This window comes from Pseudovirgaria hyperparasitica, assembly GCF_010093815.1.
Source record: "Pseudovirgaria hyperparasitica strain CBS 121739 unplaced genomic scaffold EJ05scaffold_12, whole genome shotgun sequence".
NCBI classification, from domain to species: Eukaryota; Fungi; Ascomycota; class Dothideomycetes; order Acrospermales; family Acrospermaceae; genus Pseudovirgaria; species Pseudovirgaria hyperparasitica.
This window is the reverse complement of record NW_022985560.1, coordinates 100,914-123,801: the sequence shown is the minus strand read 5'-3', so window position 1 is coordinate 123,801 and position 22,888 is coordinate 100,914. Positions and strand designations below refer to the sequence as shown.

The following is a 22,888-nucleotide window of genomic DNA, read 5'->3' as shown; positions in this document are numbered from 1 at the left end:
CTGGCAACTGGCAACTGACGACTGGCAACTGGCAACTGCCACGGCTCTAAATCACCACTTACACCGGACAGTAAAGTGCGTCCTGAAACCACCATGATCACGCTTTGAACACCACTCCCCAGGATCATCATTCTAGTGCCGCATCGCAGAGGCTGTGTGTGGTTGCCCCTGGCTGACGTCAAGTCGAGCGGGTGGTGGGCGAGCATTATCCCGAACGAAGTTCTCTCCTGAATCGCACAACAAAGAGTCGTTGCCCGTGTGACTGATGTACTAGTCGTAATTGCTTGCGCTGGTATGCGCAAATTGAGGATCGCGCGCCGTGGGACTTGTCGACCCAAAGTTAGTATAGCTTGCGGTCGTGCTATGATAGAAACGGCGATGCTCTGTGCTGCCTTCCGTCTACAGCACAACTGACCTGGTATATGTGTTCTGGTCTAAGGTCTACGTGCTCGTTGTCTGCCTGTCTCGATATATGTCCCTATATGAACAAGGATTTCAGCGGCAATGTAAAGCATCTCCATATCCCCACTGTAGCAGCATAGTACTGTTCTTTCTCATGCTAGTATCTATCTATCTATCATCACAGTCTAACATCATGTATGAGACAGTTCATTCTAGCTTGCTCTGTACATACACATGCTGGTGTATATATGTCTAAATACCGTACACACACATTGAACTTACATATGCATGATGTTTCTCGCAATGTAAACTCGTGATGTTGCGACACCATGGTAATCCTGGCCTTTTGCGTGCGTACACACTCGGATCTATCTGTTCCCGGAAGACTGTTCTGTATCACTGGAAATGCGTTTAAGATGCACATGATTTGTACACGAACTATGGTCAAGAGTACATCAAGAGTATGTCAAGAGTATGTCAAGAGTATGTCAAGAGTATGTCAAGAGTACGTCAAGAGTACGTCAAGAGTACGTCAAGCGCACATTAAGAGCATATACACATTCGTATAATCAAAGGCATGTCACTAGAGCTAACGAACTTGTACTACATCCATCCTCATCAGTCACCGTACTCATGACACGAGAGAGGTTGTTGTTTATACACTAGATAGACTAAAGTATGTATATATCCACTTTCTGGCATCTATAATACTAGAGACTACTGGGTGGGAGATATCAATCGATCTATATGTATGTATATCATCGCGACTTGGAACTCATAATTCATGACTAGTACCACTATATGGTTGGTAATCACTGGTACCTCGATTGCGTAGCTATACTACTGGTTATGCCTTGTTCTCATGGTCAAACCTTTTTGGGTGATGGGACTCTAGAATGGTGATAAGACTAATACTACTACTATTATTTATTATAATCAATTTGGTAACATGATGATGCACTTTGCATCTCAGATCTCATGAGAAGTGGTACCCGGGACATTATCTACGTCTGGTCTATCCCATCCCATTATGATGATCTGAAAATTCCTTGCCACATACTTAAACACTCCTTCGAGGTCAGGTTAGATACCATGTTGTTAGGTACACGTCAAACCACGGGCTTCCGCCTCTTGAACTTTTAGGCCTCATTCTGCTGTATACCGTTATGTATGTTGGCTTGTATCTCTCACCTCTTGGCTTTTCCATCCTTCCGAGTATCAACACTCACGTTGCGAGAATGATTGCGACTACTCTGCCCACTCACATTACCACTCACATTACCACTCACATTCCCATCAACCATACTTCCCAGTAAGCCTGCCTCTTTGACAAGCTCGTAGAACAAGCCACGTTGACGGACGAGCTCCTTTGGTGTATCGAATTCCTTGACCTCGCCGTTGCCGAGTACAATGATGCGGTCAGAGTCGAGAATGGTGTTGATGCGGTGCGCGATGGTGATAATGGTGCGGTTGGAGAAAATCGGGGAGCGCAGTGTTTGTTGCAGTAGGGCGTCAGTCTCGACGTCGACGGCGGCCTGTGTGGAGGTTAGTAGTGAGTCCGAAGATACGAACTCATTATACATGGAGGCAAGTAGTCACGAAGCTTGCACCGTAAGCAGGACGAACAGGGTGAAGAGAGAACCCTAGACAGCGCAGACTGAGAGCGCCGTGGCGACAGGTTCTTGGAAATTACGCAATAGATGTCCCAAACTATGCAAGTCTCATTCAGCGGGAATGGGAGGCCGAAGTGACTGGTTGCGCAGCGGATGTAACAGTGTAAAGGCAGGGTACAATGAAGTGGGGTCAAACTAGAAGTGAGAGAATCGACGTACAGTGGCCTCGTCTAGGACAAGAATATTGCTCGGGGCTAGGAGGGCACGGGCAAGCGATACGAGTTGGCGTTGTCCGGAACTTAGATTGGATCCTAGTACGGCTCAGTCAGCTTCGTGCTACATAGTGGCGTGTATAAGTCTCTAAAAAGATGGACCAACGTTCCCGTGGAAGGGCACACTGCATGCAATGAAAAGAGGGCCTTGCTAGCTGAACATGGGCCTTTCGCTACACGGATTACGAAGTAAGTGAACTTGGTACTTACCTGCCTCGTGGATGGGCGCCTCAAGCTTTCCAGGCATGTTAGACACATGCTCTTTCAGGCGAGCGTGGTCTATCTGAGTTAGCTATGGTATCCAATGATATTGACCTATGTGCTAGCGGTAAATGATGGATGTACTTACCAAGAACGCTCCAAAGTTCTGTGTCGTCGTGGACATGGCCGGGATCCAAATTGTCTCGCACGGTGCCCTCAAATAAAGCGGCATCCTGTGGGATAATAGCAAGACGTCTTCGCAAGTCAAGTAGACCTATTGTACTACTGTTCAGGTCGTCTATGGCGACATGTCCTTCTGCAGGCTCGATGATACGGAAGAGGGCCAGGGTAAGACTGCTCTTGCCCGCACCAGTCCGACCAACGACTCCAATCTTTTCATGCGGCTTAATCTTGAGGTTGATGTTCTTCAAGACCAAGTCGAGACCAGGTCGATAGCGAGTGCTGTAGTTATTGAACGCCACCTCTCCCTTGCTTGGCCAGCTGATAGGTGGTCTGTTCTTTGAGATGATTTCGGGTGCCTCTGGGGGGAGGCGTGCATATTCTAAAACACGCTCCACCGATACAATGTTAGTCTCAACCTCGACAGTCTGTCTTACGATCCAGTTCAGAGACTGAGTAATTTGCAGAGCATACGACATGGCCAGACCCACGAGTCCAGCCGACAAGCCGCTGTTCTTGGCTACCGAAATGATGGAAAAACCTGCCGCGGCAAGGATGATGATGGAACCTATAAATTCAAGTCGCACAGCCAACCATCGGTTGGCACTAATCGACGGGAAGTATGCACGTAAGTTCGCGTCCATCCTCCATTCGTTCTCCAGTGAAAAACGTTTCTGCTGCCGGTACGCGCGAATTGTACTGATGCCACTGAGAGACTCTTGAAAGTGAGCGTAGACAGGACTTTTGCTGACACTATCAAGTCGCTTCAGTTCGCGGGACGTGCGTAGATAGTATCGCTGAATGTAGAGATAGAGAGCTGCAAGAGGAAGAATCATTGCAGTGAAGGCTGGGGTTGACACGGAAATGACGACGAGTGTGAAGCCGGCTGCAAGATATGTCAGCCTAGTCTCCTAAGGAGCAATAAGGGATGAGGATGTACCTCTAGCCGTATTGACGAAGAGCATGTTGAAAGTGCGACTGCGACGCTGAGTTAGCGTACGTCTCCCGCATGGTGCCAGGGTGGCCGGAGGAGCTTCCTCTGGCTTTACGGAAGAGGACCAACCTGAGAACCTCGTCGACGCGGTAGATGTCACTATTCAGAAGTGTATACGTTAGTAAATGGTAACAGTCGAATGGACGCAACATCGCCAGTGGAGCGAGCCGACGGAAACACTTGCGCGCTTTAGTCCTAGGATCATGCTGGTTTGAACGCAAGAAGAGCAAGCAAGGGCGAGCCGGGCAAGTCAATGCTCTGCTGAGCCCCGTCACCCACGGAAAATCCTTGAGGACGTGCATACCGTCGAGAAGAGGGAAGGGATGATGATGATGATGATGATAATGATGATGATAGACAACAAGGGTCAACATTACCTGGAAAAGCGGTTGAGAATGCGACCAGCAGGGGTCGTCTCGAAGAAACTCATAGGCGAGCGGAAGATTGCAAACGCCATCCGCTCATGCAGCTTACGCGATGCCTGTAAATGTTAGCAAATGCGTACTAAGCTGTGAAGACCCTCCTTGACCATGGTGCGGACATGGCACCGAGACTCACCTCGATTGAACAGAAGATCCACAAGATCAAGGTTTGGACAACGACCAGGGCCGCCGAACCTACTCCAAATGCAAAATAGATACCAATATATTTGCCTACCTCCGGGTTCCGACCGCTGCCACTGTTAACTTCAGCCCAATGCTTCAGCCAAACACTGCCACCTAAGATATCATGTCAGTATATTGTCACAGCCCATTCTAGTACATTGTATAGAGGTTGCATACCGACGGATGCAGTCTGAGCTCCCGCCAAAGTGAGTAAATATATCGCAACAGCCACGATGTTACTCTCTTTTGCGTATTCGGCGTATACAGACCATCGGACCTTGCCCTGCTCGGAGAATTCCTTGCTCTGTCTCGTCTTTACACCTGCACCAGCCTCTTCGTCCAAAGCTTTGCCACGGGGGCCTTTGAAACTGGCTGAGCTGGCTCGTCGAAGGGTTACGGCGCTAGATTTACGGCGAGTAGCCCCATTTGCAGGCCGCAGAGGCTCGAGGGCAGCAAGTGTATCTCTTGACCCATCAATGTCTTCAGCGCGTCCCTCCTCGTCATCTGGAGGCGGACTCTCCCCTCCGTAGACTGTTTCATCACTGCTGGTTTCAGACACTTTGCTGTCTGATTCACTCTGGTCTTCGCTCTGGGCTGACTTGATGAGGTTTGCAATTTCGCCTTTCATTGCCATGAGCTGGTCATAGGTCCCTTTTTCAAAAATTCGTCCTTTTCGGAGTAGCACAATGAAATCAGCCTCCAATAAAACAGGAATTGAGTTGGTGGCGAGAACTCTGGTCTTCGTCGCGAGTAAGCCTTTTGGTCCGAGAACGTTGTCAATAACGTGGCGGCCGACATGCTGATCCACAGCGGACAGAACGTCATCAAGGAGATATATGTCAGCCCGGGCGTATACAGCTCGTGCGAGAGTCAGACGGGCTTTTTGACCACCCGAAAGAGAGATACCTCTTTCCCCTACCTCTGTCTGATCACCATCGGGCAAAGAAGCAAAATCGTCGACAAGAGCGCAGGCCTTCACAGTTTTGTCGTAAAATGCAGGATCCCATCGATATCCGAAAACTATATTCTCTTTCACCGTGGCATTCATGACCCAAGCCGATTGAGCGACGTATGCAGTAGTACCGCGAATAGTGACGGCTCCCTTCATCTTCCAGAGATCCCCAAGCATTGCTTGGAGTAGAGATGACTTTCCGGCACCGACGCGGCCGACGATACAAGAAAGCTCTCCTTTGTGGACCTTCATGTTGATGTCCTCTAGGGCTTGAATTGATTCTTCTTTGTTCCAAGTAAAGCTTGCATCAACAATGCTGAGAGTTTCCTCTCCTATCTCTTCAACCGAAGGCTCTCTCTGGACTGCATCAACCTGGAGCTCCTCGGCCTGAAAGAAACTGGTCAGACGTCCGACCGCAACACTAGCTTCAATGATTGAGGTGATAACCATAGGAAGAATGGACAGCGGGAAAGTCAGCAGATTGAACAATGTCAACGCCGGGAACACAATATCGGTTGTGAGTGGTCTGTTTTGCGTGAGCACAAATAGAGCAAATGTGGAACAGGAGACCAGGAAAGGTGTCGTGGACCAAGTAAAGTTAGCACCGGCTTGAGTGGCACCAATCTTCCTCAAGGTCATCAACTCTTGGTCATATCGAATGTAGTTGAGACGAGTCATGAATGCCTGACCCCAAGCATACAGCTTGATGGACTTCATGTTGTTAAGTATCTAGAAGCGGTCAGCAACGCTTGATCACATGCTGTGTGTAATATGCCCTGCAGATAATACCTCAGTCATAAGCCGTGTCCTGGCATCCTTATTCTTCATCTGCGTCTTCTGCAGGTTCTTCATCACTCTTGCAATCAGTCCATTGATAGGAATCATAAGAATCATGGCTGCGACCCCTGCAAACATGCTCCATCCAAGTAGTTGGTACAAGCTGACCATGCACAAAACAATCTGGAATGGCGCTGACCAGAGCTGTTGACCCCATTGAGCAAGGTCTGATAGTCTTTGGGTATCCACTGCCATGTAATTGACAATGTCTCCAGTACTCTTAGCTGCGCGTCCTTCATTAGAAAGCCTCATCGATTTTGAGTATATTGCAGCTGTAAGTGATGACTTTACCCGCATCCCAGTCTCGAACGCACGCTGGAAGTACTGGTGTAGCAGCGCGGTCTGTGTAACAGATACAGCAAACATACCTAGAGCAATCGCTACACCCCTGATTATGGGCTGGCGATTCTCCTCATTTCCAGCTTTGTAGGAGTCAACGAAGCTGATTAGCAAGCGCAGAAGTTGTGGTTGGATAAAAGCCAGAATGTCACTACCACTTTTGATTATTGCCCCACGTATGTACGGGCCACCAAAGCTCCTGAATAGTGCGATCCATAGCGAAGGGTACTTCTTTTCCATCTGTATATTCCAAGCCTGGTCAAAGGTCTCCACAGTCGCCCGGGTCGAGTCCTTTCGACGTAAATTCCAGAGATCGTCTTGGACGAGGAACTGTTTGTATCCATACTTCATCATTGGTGTCATCCACGAGAAAGTAAGGACCGAGAAAATGTCGGCATATTCATATGGGCACTCGTCTTCGTCCCCTAGTGCATCATAGTCGCTGACTCTTTTTGGGACAAGCCATTCCAGAACGAACTCCAGTACAGCAAGACCCAAGCTCACGCAGAATACGGCAAAGTATGCCGCATGGTCTTTGTGCAGCTCTTGTGAAATCAAAGATCGTAGCTTGACGGCATACGCAATCAGGAAGAACAGCCAATAGAAGAGTACAAGCCCGTTCGGATAGCGTGCACGCCAATGTTCAGCATATTGTATCCAGGAGATTATGCCCACAGAGAGTATCGTGGTTATTGTGCTCCAGAATCTAAAGTCACCAAACCATATTCCACGGTAATACTCGATCTGAAGGGCAGCTTGAAGGGCGAGGGTAATAGTCAGGCAGCCGATGACGCTCTGTAAGGTAAGGTCAGCAGGGTGCTCCTATTTCTGTGTATATATCCTACGACTTACAAGCTTGGCGTAGAAATGCCAATTCTTTTTGACTGGCTCCACTGTGCAACGTTTATACAGATACCACAAAGCTCCAGCTCCGCCTAGAATGCCGCCAACAGCGACGCCTGTAATCCATACATCGAGGAAACAGGGTGTAAAGTCATATCGGATTGTACTCAGAGGACCCCAACCTTCACTATTGCCACATAATGGCTGCCGCTGCGATGCACTTGCCGCGAGATATCCGTAAATTGTCTCCAGCTGGGGTACGAAAGGCCGCTGCAAGTGTGTAGATCGTTGCATATCCCAGGGTATAGACGACACTTTTGTCGGAAGCGCTGGAGATGTTATGCGATCTACGATTTGAGGGGGGCGAGAGCGCCTTCAAGTTGGTGGTCAAGGGCGTGGAACGTTGAAGATGAGATATCTGCAGCGAACGGCCCTAGAAGGAATCGTCTCATGTAGCTAATTACAGCTTACAGAGCATCATCAATGCAGACGGGAGAAACGCGCGGGCGTTGTTCGGATCTACCACTGCTCGCACCAATAAGTCGCCGATGACGCCGACGCGACAAATGACGCTAGACTAATTCTACGGCGTTAGCACCAAGCGAACCACTAATTACCGAGCATTTGAATACTGAGAGTATGTTTGGTCGTGCATAACACAAGTGTCGTGAAAAATTGTATCTCTATTGCATACCATGGTACGCTTTGTCTGCGTATCATGGATAGCGATCTATGGACCCAGGCCTACATCAGTGCAGCATCATGATTGGAATTTCACGGCCTACAGTCAATCACCAACATGTAGGATGATCGCAATGTCCATGGATGCTGCCATCTGGCTTTTTGGTCGATACAGCGAGGTACGGGACAGGGACAAACTCTACAGTTTGACCAAATCGGAGATGTGAGAGGCTCTGCCGCCATTTCTTCATGATCAAGAACGCCGTCCGGTACCATCATTGGCGCGTTGTAACTCATCCTTGAGCCATTAGGGCTCTGCATTTACTCCTATCAATAGGATGTTTAAGTTCGGGGTGCAGATCTCAACCACTTCGATTGCGTTGTAATATCTTTACTTGTGTCGTAGTATCTCAGGTCGAGTCGACAGACATGCGCTGCCGTTTGACGTCCGATCCGTCCTCCTCGATGTATTGCGTACGAAATGCCTCCAGCTTGTCTCCAGGCTCACCCATCTTTTGTTTGAGTAATTTGTCCATGTACTCACTTGACCTACTCTTGGCGGCCATGTCTTCAGTCATTTCCGTATCGCTTGAACTAACTCTGTCTGCAGTGATCGAGCTCGGATTAACGCTGCTAATGTTGTAGGTCGCACCCCAGTTGCGATCTGTGTTGTAGTCCCAGTCAACATCAGTCTGCAAACCCCGAGCCGAGTCATCCCAATCTGCTGAAGGAGTGACCATTGTAGCGCGCTCGTCTTCGAACAAGGTATTATCGTGTGTCACAAATTCCTGTAATGCCGTTGGTAGAGGTAGGAGGTCAGCCTCTGTAGCGTTCTTGGACGCGTAAACCAGGAGCGCAGTGCGACACTCCTCCTGAATAGCAGCTTGCACCTGTCCGAAATTGACTTTCCTTTTCTTTATTGAAGAGGTAGGGCTGTTGACATGCGAGAATTCCAAGCGCCACCATTGGCCCGCGTGGTTGACATCCATAGTATCACAAAGCACGTAAACGATAGTTGGCTGTGTGGCTACACCTCGAAGGTGATAAAGGGCGCTCGGTGACCTTTTGGGATCTTCACAGAGATCTTTCAATAAATCGGACATGTCGTTGAAGGCCTCAACCATTTCGGATCTACGTGCTTTCAAATCTGTAGCTTATTTAGCACCTGTGATATAGCACCAAAAACCCTAAAGAACTTGCATTCTATTCGGTGCTCGATCCGCCTGTGACGTTCCTGCAACTGATTGGTGATTGATAGATGTTCTGTCTCTGAAATCGGGAGATGCTCCAACTGTCCTGATGACTTATTCTCCTCTACATATACTTCCTTTTCTAGGTCGGTTGGTCTTCGAAACGCCTGCATGGCTGCGGTCAACAGATCAAGTGGCCTATGCGTTTTCCCAGACTTAGAGCTGTGGTAGCTGTGAAGGCTCTCCACATGTTGATCTAGCTTCCTGAATTGATCCTTGTGCGACATCATCTCGCGTCGCATGTGCGCGGTAGCATCCAAGTTACTTTCTAGATACCTGTCCATATATATGTGTTCAGGGATGTCCATGCTTAACCCTTTTGTGCTTGATATTGATTCCTCAATTTTGAACACAAGAGTTTCGGCCGCTGTACTTATGGACGCAAAGGCTTCTTCTCCTGGTTGGTCACCTGGTTCATCCGCTCCAAACACAATTTCGTCTAATATATCGTATAGAGTCTGCACACCACTCCTTGGGAACTCATCTGACGTCTGAAGGTTCATGCACCATACGTTCTGGTCAATATCCGGGGCAACTACCCTGGAATACAACAGGTGCGGGAACGCTTCGTCAGGCGCTACCAAAGACACAGAGGATCCCCAGACCACAAGGAACTTTGCCATCAATGACTCAGATTCAGAGACAGAGGTACCGAACAGGTTATTAGGGTTCTGCATGGCATCTAGTCGCACGAGGGCGTCTATACTTCCGTAGGAACGATCCGTCCCATCTAGAAATGCGACTAGTCTTTGCGTCTCTCGTATGAAGTCGGCGGCAGCTTTGCGTGGAGAATCCTCTTCGACCAGAGTCGGTCCATTGTTGTGTATCGTAGCGCCACTCCACCAATTCGCGTCATGTCCGTAATTCTGTTCTACAGAGGCCGGACATATTAGGGCATTGCGGACCATGGGAATATTTGCGAGGATCGTGAAAAGAGCTGGTAGATAATCGCCGGAAGCCAATGGCTTGATGAATGCTGGCTCATCGTCTTCGCGCTTTCTTGATTTGATCTCTACGTCCGGGATGGCCTCGGAAACTGTAGGTCCCGCAATTGTCAACGCCCATTGATTGGTGTCATAATGATTTTTGGTAGGAGGCCCAAAGTATGGAGCAATATTACCACCAAGGACTCCACTTTCCTGACCCGATATACCCATTGTAGAGCCACACCCTATGAAATCTTCAGCCTGCCTTCGACCATGACCTTTCTCGGATCTGCCAACACACCTGATGATGAAGGAACCATGTGCATCGCCGAGTCGACAGAGCGATGGCTAACACGAGATGGTGGTCTCGTTGGAGCGGTACTAGTATATCCCATACCTGCGTCGTCCACAGAGTCGATCTGAAAGGCTGAAGATCTTTTGTGAGATAGAAGTCCACTGTAGCCCAAAGAATGCATTCATCACCGGCACGTACCGGGAATGTTTCCATCCTGTGTCGAGTGACCATATCGATCTGAGGAGAATGCTGTGTCGTCATAACCAGACACGTCTGCGGTTGACTTGTATTGCTGGTACACGTCAATCCTAGCTCTATGGGAAGCTAGAGAGCCACTCCTACTGACCGACTGCTGGAGTGTGCCACTGTAGAACATATCAACCGCACGCTCGAGATCATGGTTCGACGCCTGTGGCAGATGTAGTCAGTCATTTTTTCTTCCAGTCAGAGCTTCTAGCATACCTGGAGGTGATCTAAGGCTTCTTGACTGGTCGCACATGTGATAGCGATAAAGTCGTGGATTTTGTCCTGTTCGACTATATTCGACATCTTGCGCTCCAGGAAGATGGCAGTCTAGGAAGATGTGCAGGGCTGGCGCCCAATATGGCTACGTGGTGAACAAAATCGGGCTGGAGCGGGTTACAAGAATGGCGGAGAGGTTGTGTTCCAATGTTGCTTAAGGTAGGTAGGAAGAAAAGGGTGAACGTGATGGGTAGGAGCGTTACAAAAAGTGATTGTTACTGCGATTAGGTATTTGATACTTCATGCCGAACGATGTCGCAGAAATCGCTGCTATGTTATTTCGCATAGCCCTGAGGACAGGACATTGACAAGCTTGCGCACGGGCGCTTGACGGGTGATCCGTATATCCATAGTTGCATGGGAAAGCTTGGCGCCTGATGCTGCGCTATGTCACCAACACGCGTTTTTATATATAATTAACATTTTACGACATTATTAATGAATACTTATATAACTATTAAAATACCTATTATATATTAGTATTATATGATATTAGCTATATATTAGTATCTTTTTAACTATTTTACGTTATCTATTATACCTTCTAAGTTACGTAGAGATATATAATTTAGATAGAATAACTTAATAGAACCTCTACTACTACCTTCTAGACTATAGCCACGTATATCTACGTTAAAGGCGCTCTAAAATAGTATAGATAAGATATTAAGGGCTATGAAGATAGCGACAAGGCGTAAAAATATACTACTAGCGCCCTCTATAGCTAAGTCTATACCCTTATTAAGCGACTCTCTAGCCTTACTAAGTAAGATACCTAGTAATATTAATAACTCTACTCTAGTTTACGGAGATTTAGCTAATATTAAAGAGAAGAATAAGCTCTAGAATAATAACACGGCCCTTAATGTTAGAACTTAGCCTTAGATAGAACCCGATCTACACGTACCTTAGCTAATAGGGTTAGAAGGTAATGTAAAGGGCGGTAAATAGTTACGTACTAGATAGATCAGCGTCCCTTTATATATATACTCTTAGATTTCTACTAAAAGGGTTTAGTAGTAATTCGTTCTATAATAGAATATACCCTATTATTCTATCTAACTATACTACTCTCTAATAACTCTATTCTTATATTTAAATTACTCTCTATATAGTACTATAGTTAAGATAGTCTAACTAGAACTAAGAAGGTTAACACGATCTACTATAGGGATAAGTAATACTATATTAAATAATAGAGATTCTCTATAATTAGTATTAATCCTAGCCGTTTCTAACTAAGAAGTAGAAATATTAGACTAAATTATAGAGCTTTTAGATAAAGAAATAGTAGAGACGCTAAGTAACTTCTAATAATATAAAGCTAGATAATAAGTTATAGCGGAGCCACGTAAGGTATTATAATAAACTATTACTAAACTTTAGAAATATATTACGAATTAGGCTTAAGAGATTTAAACTCTTAAAGAATAGATAGAATACGCGAAACTCCTTATAAAGAGACGAGAACTTAAGGAGTCTCTTAAAGAACTACGCCGAACGATAGTAGATAGACGACTTTCTATACTAATTTAGGCGGAATTAGTTTACCTACTATTAGAGTTATAATAATCTACTATATACCCGGCCGCTTCGTTACCGATTTACTCTACTTCTTCCCTAGATATACCAAAATCTAAAGACCCGACTATATTTATAGGGAAGAACTAAAAGGAGTAGAAAGACTAGAAGAGAGACTATAAAAAGTACTTCCTTAATAACCCTCTACTCTTTTCTACTAAAGTATAATATATTTCGTTTATAGAACGATATCTAGACTTATAATCCCGTAATTAATAGAATAGATAGAAGGAAGTATAGCTACTATCTACGATAACCTAGAAATATTTAGCTATATTTATACTAAATACCCTCGGAACAGATAGAGAACGTAAAAGAAAGGTACTATCTAAGTTAAGAAGTATAGTATAATAACCGAACTAGATATCTACTTAACTACTATAATACCTCTAAAACCTATAGAATAATATCCCTACGCTATAGGAAAATATTTATATATTCTAGTTTCGCGAAGTACTACTTCCGTTAATCTATAAAAGACTAGAAATAGTATTATTAAGTTTTAACTATCTATATAAATTAGAGAAGAAAGCTAATAAATACTACTGTATCCTTAAGGAACGTGGCTCTCTAGGTAAAACTGACGAACCCTATACGGGTTAGAAATAAGGTTGATTGAATATATTCGATTAAGAGTAACCTTACTGTGATTAGTACTAGAAGAGTGTAAATTGGGGTAGAAACGCGTTAAGAGGATACTAAAATAATTAAGGTGGTACTTCTTAACGTGGAAAAGGATAAGGTATAGACTTAAATATAACGTCTATTATAAAATAGTAGAATTATAGTATACTTCGTTACTATAAGTATAGAGAAATAGAATATATTTTACCTAACTATAAGAATCTAAAAAAAGAATAGGCTAGTATACGAGACCTAACCGCGTTCTTAGCTAAATTATATATACTTAGAAGGAGTCGTAGCGCCTTCTAGTAAGTAAAGACCTAATATTACTAAAAGTTTTATTACCTATAGTAAATAGTAATAAAACTATATAGGCTCTTATAGATACTAGTATAGAAGATAACTATATTTTATCGATTCTCGTAAAGGAGTATAGATTATTATATAATCTTAGTAAAGTTAGCTAAACTATCGTAGTTAATAGATATAAAGTTAGAATTTTAGATAAAGCTATAACGAATTACGAAGTTCATAACTTAAAGATAATAAAATAGTAGATATCTAATAAATTTATCGTGGCTAATATTAGCTAATAGAATATAATTCTAGGGATACCTTAGCTTAGATACCTAAACTCTATTCTTAATTTTTAGAAGGAGATATTAACGTTCTAATAATACTATAGTAAATTATACTAGTAAGTTATAACTATTAGTAAGAAGGTATAGAACCTCGCTATACGGACCCGATTATTACTAATCTATCTTACGTCCTTATTAATTATCGATAAAGATAAGAATAATAGTAATAATTAGAGTAAAGACACGCTATCTAACGTATATTCATAGTATGCGGATATGTTTTTAGTAGGAGATATATTACTTCTCCCTAATTACAGGCTATATAAGCTAAAGATTAAGCTCGAAGAGGGAGTAGACGTCCCTTATAGCCTACTTTACCTACTTTTAAGACTAGAACTTAAAGTTCTTTATAAATATATTAAAGAATACCTCGGAAGAGGCTAGATATATTATAGTATATTATTAGCTAGTATATCTATTCTCTTTATAAAAAAGAAAGAGAGAAGTTTACGTCTATACGTTAACTATTAGATACTAAATATAGTAACTAAGAAGAATCGTTATCTATTACCGCTAGTTAGTAAATCTTTAGACTAATTAATAAAGGTAAAGTACTTTATAAAGCTAGATTTATAAGATATATATTACCGGCTTTAAATTTATTATAGAGATAAGTAGAAAACCGCATTTCGGACTAGATATAGTTATTTTAAGTATACTATTATACTATTCGGGCTAATAAATACGCTAGAAGCGTTTTAAGAATATATTAATACTATACTTGTAGGATTACTTAACGTGATTTATGTAGTTTATCTTAATAATATACTAATTTACTCTGATAGTATATAGAATTATAAAGAATATATAAAATTGGTACTAAATTATCTAAGGTAGTATAAACTCTATGTAAAATTATCTAAATGTGAGTTTTACTAATAAGAAGTTAGGTTTCTTAGCTTTATTATAATATATAGCGGTCTAAAAATAGAGCCGGAGCGTATAAAGACCATTATAGAATAGCTAGAACCTACTACTATACGTTAAATTAGAATATTTATAGGTTTTATAAACTATTATTATAAATTTATTATAGACTTCTTACGAATTACGGCGCCGCTTAATAAACTTATAGAGAATAGTAGTAAAATCTCTATAGATAGGCGAGTATAGTATAAAGCTAAGTTAGTTAGGATATAGTTAATACTAGAAGCGCGAGATACGTTCTAATCATTAAAGAATTACTTTATAACTACGCCGATTCTTAGGTATTTTAATTCTAAGAAGTATATTTAGATTAAAACTAACACGTTAGAATTTATAATTACTAGAATTATTAGTTAACCGTATAAAGATACGAAAGATAAGGTATAATAGTATCTAGTCGCTTTCTTTTTCTATAAAATAGCGGATATAGAGACGCGTTATAACACGTACGACTAGAAACTACTTATAATTATTAAGAGTTTTAAGTAATAGCGATATTATTTAGAAGGCTCTATATATTAGATTAAATTATTATTAGATTATATAAATCTACGTTACTTTATATTAACTAAGGTTCTTAATTACTAATAAGTATATTAGGCTAAGTAGATATTAATATTTAACTTTAAAATCTTATATAAAGCTAGAAGAGAGAATAAAGCTAATCCTCTATCGTGGTGTAAAGATTATAAGAAATTGTTATAGAATGACGTAGATAGTTGGTATAAGTTAGACTATACTATACTTTAGATACTATAAGACTAGTTATCTAATAGAATGCTAGAAGCTAGGATACTTTCGGTGATTCTCTGTGGGAATTAGAGCGGGTATTAAGTAATCTAAATAAACGTCTAAGAAACTAAGAAAACCCTTAAAGACTTAATTAAATCTATCTAGAATTCCAATATATTAGTAAAGAAAGTTATAAGTATAAAAGGAAGTACTATAGATCCGCTATAGTTATTAAGGTAGAAATAATAATTAGACGCGATCTACTTCTAATGTTAGGACTTAGCCTTAGGTAGGACCTAACCTACACGTACCTTAGCTAACAGGGATAGGAGGTGACGTAAAGGGCGGTAAACAGTCACGTACTAGATAGATCGGCGTCCCTTTATATATATACTCTCGGATTCCTACCGAAAGGGTTCGGTAGTAATTCGTTCTATGATAGAATACACCCCATTGTTCTATCTAACTATACTACTATCCAATAACCCTATTCTTATATCTAAGGCCGACTCTACGTACTAGAAGACAGCTTATAAATCGATATTTTAAGGGAATAGTATAATTACGCGTTAGTAGAGTACTTTAGTATTATAAGGACGGTCGATTTAATCCGAAGGACGTATAACTAGCTAGGTCTTTATAAATATATAAAAGACTATATAAAAACGTATAACGTTTACTAGTATACGAAAGTATATAGATACTTTCTATATAGTAAATTAAGACTATTACCTATACTAAAGGAGGTATAGAAGGAATTATCTATAGATTTTATTATAGATCTACCCCTAAGTAAGTATTCTAGATATATTTATAATAGTTTACTTATAGTTCTAGATAGATTTATAAAGATATTATACTATATCCCTATAAGAAAGACAATCTAAGTACTAGATCTTATAGATATACTACTCCGTAACATAGTCCGGCTCTATAGTATACTAAATAGTATAGTTTTAGATAGAGGTCTATAGATAATATCTAAATTTTAGAAGGATTTCTACTATATACTAGGAATTAAGCGGAAACTTAGTACTACGTTCTATCTATAAATAGATAGATAGATAGAGCGGTAGAATTAGATAGTCGAGGCGTATTTACGTATATATTATAACTATAATAATAATAATAATAATATTATATAACTAGGTAGAGTAGTACTCTATAGGCCTATGCCTCCTCTAGTCTAAGCCACTATATAAGAAGAAACCCTATAGGGAAAAACTTCCTTATGTCTATAACTATATCTCATTAAACCTCTATTTTGTCTTAAGTATATAGCTATAGGGTACACCTATTAGCCTATAGCCTATATTACTATTATTTTACTCTTAGGTAGCACGTGTAGATGCGGAGGTTATTAGTTAAGGGCTGCCCTTAACTAATAATCGGGGTTCTCCTGGGGTTCTTCCGGTATATATCGGGTTACTACCGGCGTATACCGGGTCTCTTCTAGTATATATTTCCGGGTCTACTAGTACTAGAGGAGTAGTAGATATATAAGTATCTATCGGGAGACGTCCTTAGAGTACTTATTAAGCTATTATACGATATCTAAAGTCTTCGTAACGTGGATAAGCCATTACCGTTATATATAGAGGTTAGGGTATATAGCTAGATAGTGGCGTATTATACCTCTCCGGCCGTACGCCTTATACCATAGAGAGGTATTAGGAACGCCTCTCTTATAGATGTAGTATAGGAGTCCCATGGCGCCCGTTCGGGCTTAGATAAGTATAGATGCTTAGGCTTTCGTTAGCCCTTTATACATCTATTTACTCGGTTCCTTCTATGGCCCTCGAATCTACTCTAGGTACCTATCCTACTAGAAGGTCTAGTAGGCACGGAGTGCCTCTTTCTACTTATCTTAAGTCTATAACCGTATGTTTTTCACGAGTTCTTAAAGGCTCTACTAGTCTAGAAGAGCGTCCGGGTTATCTCGGACTTCTTATACTACTTAGCTAGAGTCGGCTTCTATTAAGCATCTATACCGTATTTAATTCCGGCCTATATATAGGAGTACGCGGTAATATATACTAATTCGTACACGTAGCGCGGCGAAAGTATATTCTACATTTTCTATACGTTTCTATACTTATTATTTAGTAAAGTATACCACCCTCTATATCTAGTAGAAGTTATATATACTTATAACGTCTATCTCGCGTCGTAGTAGTACCGTATTAGTAGCTTTATATACGCCTAATATGAGATAGAGTATACGGTTCTATATGGATTCGAGCTTTATTCGCCTAGTCTATATAAGGGCCGTGTACTAGCACTTATATCCGTACGTGAAGGCGGGTCGTACTATAGATATATATAGCTAGCGTGCCTTATCCCGGGTAGTTCTCTATATAGAGGCTATAATCCGTCGTATAGCGGCTTCTATCTAGAGGGCCCTAGAGACGGCGTATGCTACTTATAGTCCCTATTTAAGCTTACTATCTAGTATGACTCCGAGCACGCGTATGCTTTATACTAGTAGTTCATTAAATACGTCGATTTAGAGGCGTCGTTCGCCTTCCCTAGTTATCTATTTCTCTTAACGATTAATGAAGTGCATAAGCTAGTATTTCTCTAGGGCGAACTTTACTCTATGGCGTTTTACCTACTAGAGGTACCTCTTATAGTCCTATTCTAGTCGTCTACACGTTCGGTTAGTATTATTATTAATGGCTAGAAGATATATATTATCGGCGTATCCGACTACCTCTATATACTTTATTCCTTAAAGAAGGTCTACTATAAAGAAGAGGAATAGGATTAGAGAGATAGTGCTCCCTTATAGGATGCCGTATACCGTCTCTTTATATTCGCTCTAGTACCTAGGGATATATATCTAAGTTGTTCTTCCTATAAGGAATAACTATATAAAGCGTGTAATCTATTCTGGTATTCGTCTTATCCGGAGGTTATAAATAAGTCTTATATAGTTTACCTTATTAAACGCTCCGGCCATATCGAGGGAGAGGAGCGATACTACCCGTCTCTATTTCTATGCGGCCTAGACGACTTTAATAATATATTAGATAGCTATTATTAGGGAGCTATCTACCTTTACCTTCTAGTTCGGAGAGAGGAGATTATATTCCTATGCCGCGGTGCTTATCTTCTTCGCTATCGTAGCCTCTAGTATCTTATCTAGGTAGGAGAGAAGGGCGATTAGTCTCTATTCCTTTAGAGAGTTAGGGCTCTTTTCTAGCTTCGGGAGTATAATAGTATAGGCGACTCGGAAGCTCTAGGGGTGGTACCCCTACGTGACGTATACTTAGAATATACGAGTAATAAGCGGTAGGGTCACTTTTATAGTACTTTTTAGGCATCGATTTAGAATTCTATCTAGTCCGGGTGCTTTATTATTTAGGAGTATCTTAATAATATTAAGTATATCCTCCTCCGTAACTTCTTTAGGGATATCTACTACGTGTAGATATTCGGCGCCGTGAACGTCTAATAGGTCTACTAGTTCCGGGAGAGAGAATATAGCCTCCCGTAGGGCCTTAGTTTTCTTAAGGCCCGTAGAGTATGTTCTCCCCTAATATATTAGGGGAGGTATAAGTGGCGGGGGTGTCGGAGTGTCTACGCCCTTGGCCTATTTCGCCATGCGCTATAGCCCTATTACGTATCGTGTCTATTAACTAGTAATTATACGCTACTATTTACGCCTTTCGTTACGGAGAACTTTATCGCGTTATTATATTACTTCCTTCTATTCTTTCTATAACTCGGGTGTTCTTATATAGTATACGCGTCTATATAGCCTTCGGGCGTCTTATCTACTTTCCCGTACTTAAGGAATCCCCTTTACTTCCGGGGACCGGTATATTTAGTATAGTACGTGTTTATTTCTCGTATTCTAGTATATTTATAGGAGTGTCTATACGGCCTAGTCTATGGCTAGGTCGTTAGATACATTAACTATAGAGGGATCTAGAATCGCCGATTCTAGGTCCTTTAGATACTTTTCCTAGTTAGTGTCCTTCTATATCTATTATCCCCGTTATTTATTCGGGGTATACACGTTTATTATAGTTTCCATGTATTCGTGGTCGGAATCCGTCTATACCTAGCCTAGGCGGTAGTATTAGATCCGGTAACTAATATACTCTATAGCGAAGGTAAGGTTAAGCATAGACCCGTCTTCGTTCTATTTATGTTTTTTCTATATAACTTATTCTATAGGTGTGAGTAGGTATAGGAAGTCGTGGTAGCGGGTGTGTAGTTCCCTTACTCTAAGTTCTTCTCTAACCACGGCTAGGCCTCTCTACTATCGGTGGTGGAGGTTAAAGTCTCCTAGGAGGATATGTTACCCTAGTTCTATGGTACCCTCGAGTATCTCGTCTAGTATAAGTATATATTATTAGTTATATATGTTATATATATATAGGGGGCCTATATCTATTTATAGGTATAGTATTATCCTAAGGTTATCGCGCTCGGTATACGACTATAATAAGAGTAGTATTAATCTATAAATGTGGAAGAGAACTTATCTTTCTAGTCCTAGAGGGTGTATAGTGTGGTATCTGGGGTGTGTGGTTGGTTTACTCGTCTAGTAGTGTTTATAGGGTTCCTAGATAGCGAGTATTATAGCCCCGGTCTCTTTAAGGAGCGTCGCCTAGTTCTCTCTTTTATATTATATGTTTATCTATATAATTCGGAGTATATTCTAGTCCCTTATTAGATACTAGGGAGTATATATATCTATATACTTATTCCTTAGAGGCGCGACTATCCTCACGCGGTAGCGGCTTTAACTATACCTTTTAGTCGTCCTATCGTCTTCGGGATAGTCTACTATCCCGCCTAACTACCTTCCGGAGGGGAGGTTAGGGGTGTTATAAAGAAAGGGCTCGTGGTAGGTGTTATATTCTATAACTATCTCGCGCCTCTCGCTTTTATCGTGCGAATATATTCTATAATCTATTTACGTTTTATGTACGTTAACGACTATAACGGGTATTTCCCGTCGTAGTTTAAATACTATGCTATGTCCCTATTTCTTAGTCCGTCTCCTCGCGGTTCATAAGGGCACTTCTAGATGGCGTGGTCTCTACGGTACTATCCGCACTTAGTCTTCTATAAGTACCTTTATATAGTATATCTATACCCTTAATAGTTAAAGCACTATATTATTACCTATGCCCTATCCCATGGCTCGGCCATAAGGAGCTCTCCTTCTATTAGGAATCCCTCCTATATAATATATTATATAAGGGCGGGGTCTCGGAGCTCTATAATTATAGTAGAGTATTTTTTCGCCGTCGTCTTAATCGCCTATAGGTTCTTCTACCACGCTTTTATAATCTTAATCCCTAGGTATTTTCGCGTGTTAGATTATTCTATACGCGTAATATCCTCCGCTCCGATAGCCTATCCCCGTATGGGTACTACGTGTACTATAATCGGGTATATAGCTACCCTAATAGACGCGCTAGGGAAGATACTACCTATCGCGTTCGGATCTCGTAAGATGTTTTACTACGTAGTATTCGTTATAGTAGTAAGTACTACCCTACCTAGCGTAACTTTAGTAGCCACGACGCTCGACCACATTCCTTTCTATTTATTAATCTTATTTATAATTTCCTTTAGGGATACCCGTTAGACCTACGCTAGCGTGTTCTTATTCTAGATTATAACACGTATACTATATACTCTATCTATAGTCCTAGTGGTCCTTAGTGCGGTAGCTCCGGGTGTTACTATAATCTAAGCCTACGTGTTAGGGCGCTTACCTTAGAATAGCTCTTCCTAGATTCTCCGTAGGCTGGCTTCTATTCGGTCGAGCCTACTACTAGGTTCCTCTTATAGCGACTTCCTTTCTTCCTCCGTAGTTCCTCTTAGGTTCCGGATAAGGTCCCGGAATATATAAAGAAGGGTCTTCTTTCCCTCCTCGGCGTCCCTCTCTACACGTGTTACCTAGTATTTAATTTTATCTAGGAGGGTCTCCCCTCTTAGGGTCCTCTTAGTCTAGGTTATCTATAGCGCTTCGCACCCTTAGTTAGTTCCTATATTTTAGATAGGTATCTAGCTATCTATATTAATGTCGCTATATGGCCGTTTCTACCGTACTAGTAGGGGCATATCCGGTGTATGCCGGGGTATTACGATGCCTAAGGCCGCTATGGTTATTAGTTAAGGGTAGCCCTTAACTAATAAAAGGGGGTTAGCGTGTCGGCGTTTATTAGATATAGTCTATACTTATGTTATCGAAGAGTCTTCGAGCGTATATATATAGTATCTCTACATGTTAGTATCGTCGCGTATTATACGCTGCACGTACGCACGTGTATCGGAGGTTATTATACTCGGTATACTCTATCGTTTAATGTATGTAAATCGCTGTTTTACCCTAAATTAACTAGTTTAGTCCGTTAGGGTGTAAGAAGTTCTTTTTTATTATAACTATAAGTAGAATAACTAGGTAAGGTTAGTCTATATCGCGGAATTCCCGTATAATAATAGCCGATATACGTTAACCTACGTAAGTCTATTTAAAGTAAACTTTAGTTAGAACTATAATGCGTAGTTCTTAGGGACTTAGTTTAAAGTAGAACGACCTAACGTTAAAGTAATAGAAATTACTATAGAACTATTCTAAATATAAAGAAGTATTATAAAGTTACTATAAGATACTACGAATTATAGTAAATCGTACTATAATAAGGGTAGAAAACCTATAATCTTTAATATTAGGGATGAAGTTTTACTAAATAGTAAGAATATTTATAATATTAGGCTAAAGAAGAAGCTTAACTATATAATAGTAGATCTATATAAGATTACTTATATAATTAATAACTAGGCGTATAAGTTATAACTCCCTTCTATATTAAAGATATATAATATATTCTATATTATACTTCTTAAGCTATTTCATACCTTATCGTTACTAGATTATTCTAAATAGATACTATATAAAGTAGTTATATAAGAAGGTATAGATATCTATAAAGTTAAGTAGATACTTAGCTAGTAACACGCCAAAGATAGTACGTAGCTATATAAGATTTATTAGAAAGGATATAATTCTAATAAAGATACTTAGGAACCTATAATAAATATTAGTAAAGTAGTAATATTAGTATATAAGTAGTAATTAGTAAAGGAAGCCGCGGAATCGTAGAGAATTATACTAAAGTATAGTAATTTAATATTTTTTAGTATAATTTAGCGCTAAGAATGGCCGTCTAAAAGAAAGAAGGTAAAAGAGATATAGATCTTTAAAATATTCTAAGAAATTAAGGAACTTCCTTAGAAAGTTTAAACTTAGAACTTTAAAAAATTTAACTAAAAAAGAGACTTAGAAAAATAATTTACTAAGAGAAATAGATATTAAAAGTCGGTGCCGATTAGTATAGATTAGTATAGATTACTAAAGAGATTAAAGAAGTTATTATTAAAGAAAGATAAAATTAAGAAAGCTAAAAGAAAATATAAAGATCTATATAGATCTATATAAACT

General features: G+C 40.9%; 3 protein-coding genes across 3 annotated transcripts; 1 reads left to right on the top strand and 2 right to left on the bottom strand.

Annotated features, from left to right (window-relative positions):
• Positions 1-339: 339 nt before the first annotated feature.
• Positions 340-692, top strand: EJ05DRAFT_78892 (uncharacterized protein). Its single transcript, XM_033749972.1, has one exon. It carries the CDS (start codon positions 473-475, stop codon positions 656-658), a length of 186 nt encoding a protein of 61 aa, XP_033598268.1. The 5' UTR covers positions 340-472; the 3' UTR covers positions 659-692.
• Positions 693-1,805: 1,113 nt separating this feature from the next.
• EJ05DRAFT_477885 (multidrug resistance-associated protein 1) lies at positions 1,806-7,747 on the bottom strand. The gene is made up of 10 exons (XM_033744333.1): positions 7,248-7,747; positions 6,009-7,190; positions 4,445-5,948; positions 4,221-4,381; positions 4,040-4,143; positions 3,732-3,761; positions 3,609-3,646; positions 2,637-3,554; positions 2,498-2,566; positions 1,806-2,326 (listed from the first exon to the last, which is right to left on the bottom strand). The coding sequence occupies exons 1-10, from the start codon at positions 7,530-7,532 to the stop codon at positions 2,211-2,213; spliced, it is 4,407 nt and encodes a 1,468-aa protein (XP_033598267.1). The 5' UTR covers positions 7,533-7,747; the 3' UTR covers positions 1,806-2,210.
• Positions 7,748-8,237: 490 nt separating this feature from the next.
• Positions 8,238-11,025, bottom strand: EJ05DRAFT_78716 (uncharacterized protein). The gene is made up of 5 exons (XM_033749971.1): positions 10,853-11,025; positions 10,589-10,799; positions 10,397-10,522; positions 9,120-10,340; positions 8,238-9,066 (listed from the first exon to the last, which is right to left on the bottom strand). The coding sequence occupies exons 1-5, from the start codon at positions 10,937-10,939 to the stop codon at positions 8,330-8,332; spliced, it is 2,382 nt and encodes a 793-aa protein (XP_033598266.1). The 5' UTR covers positions 10,940-11,025; the 3' UTR covers positions 8,238-8,329.
• Between the last annotated feature and the right edge of the window lie 11,863 nt (positions 11,026-22,888).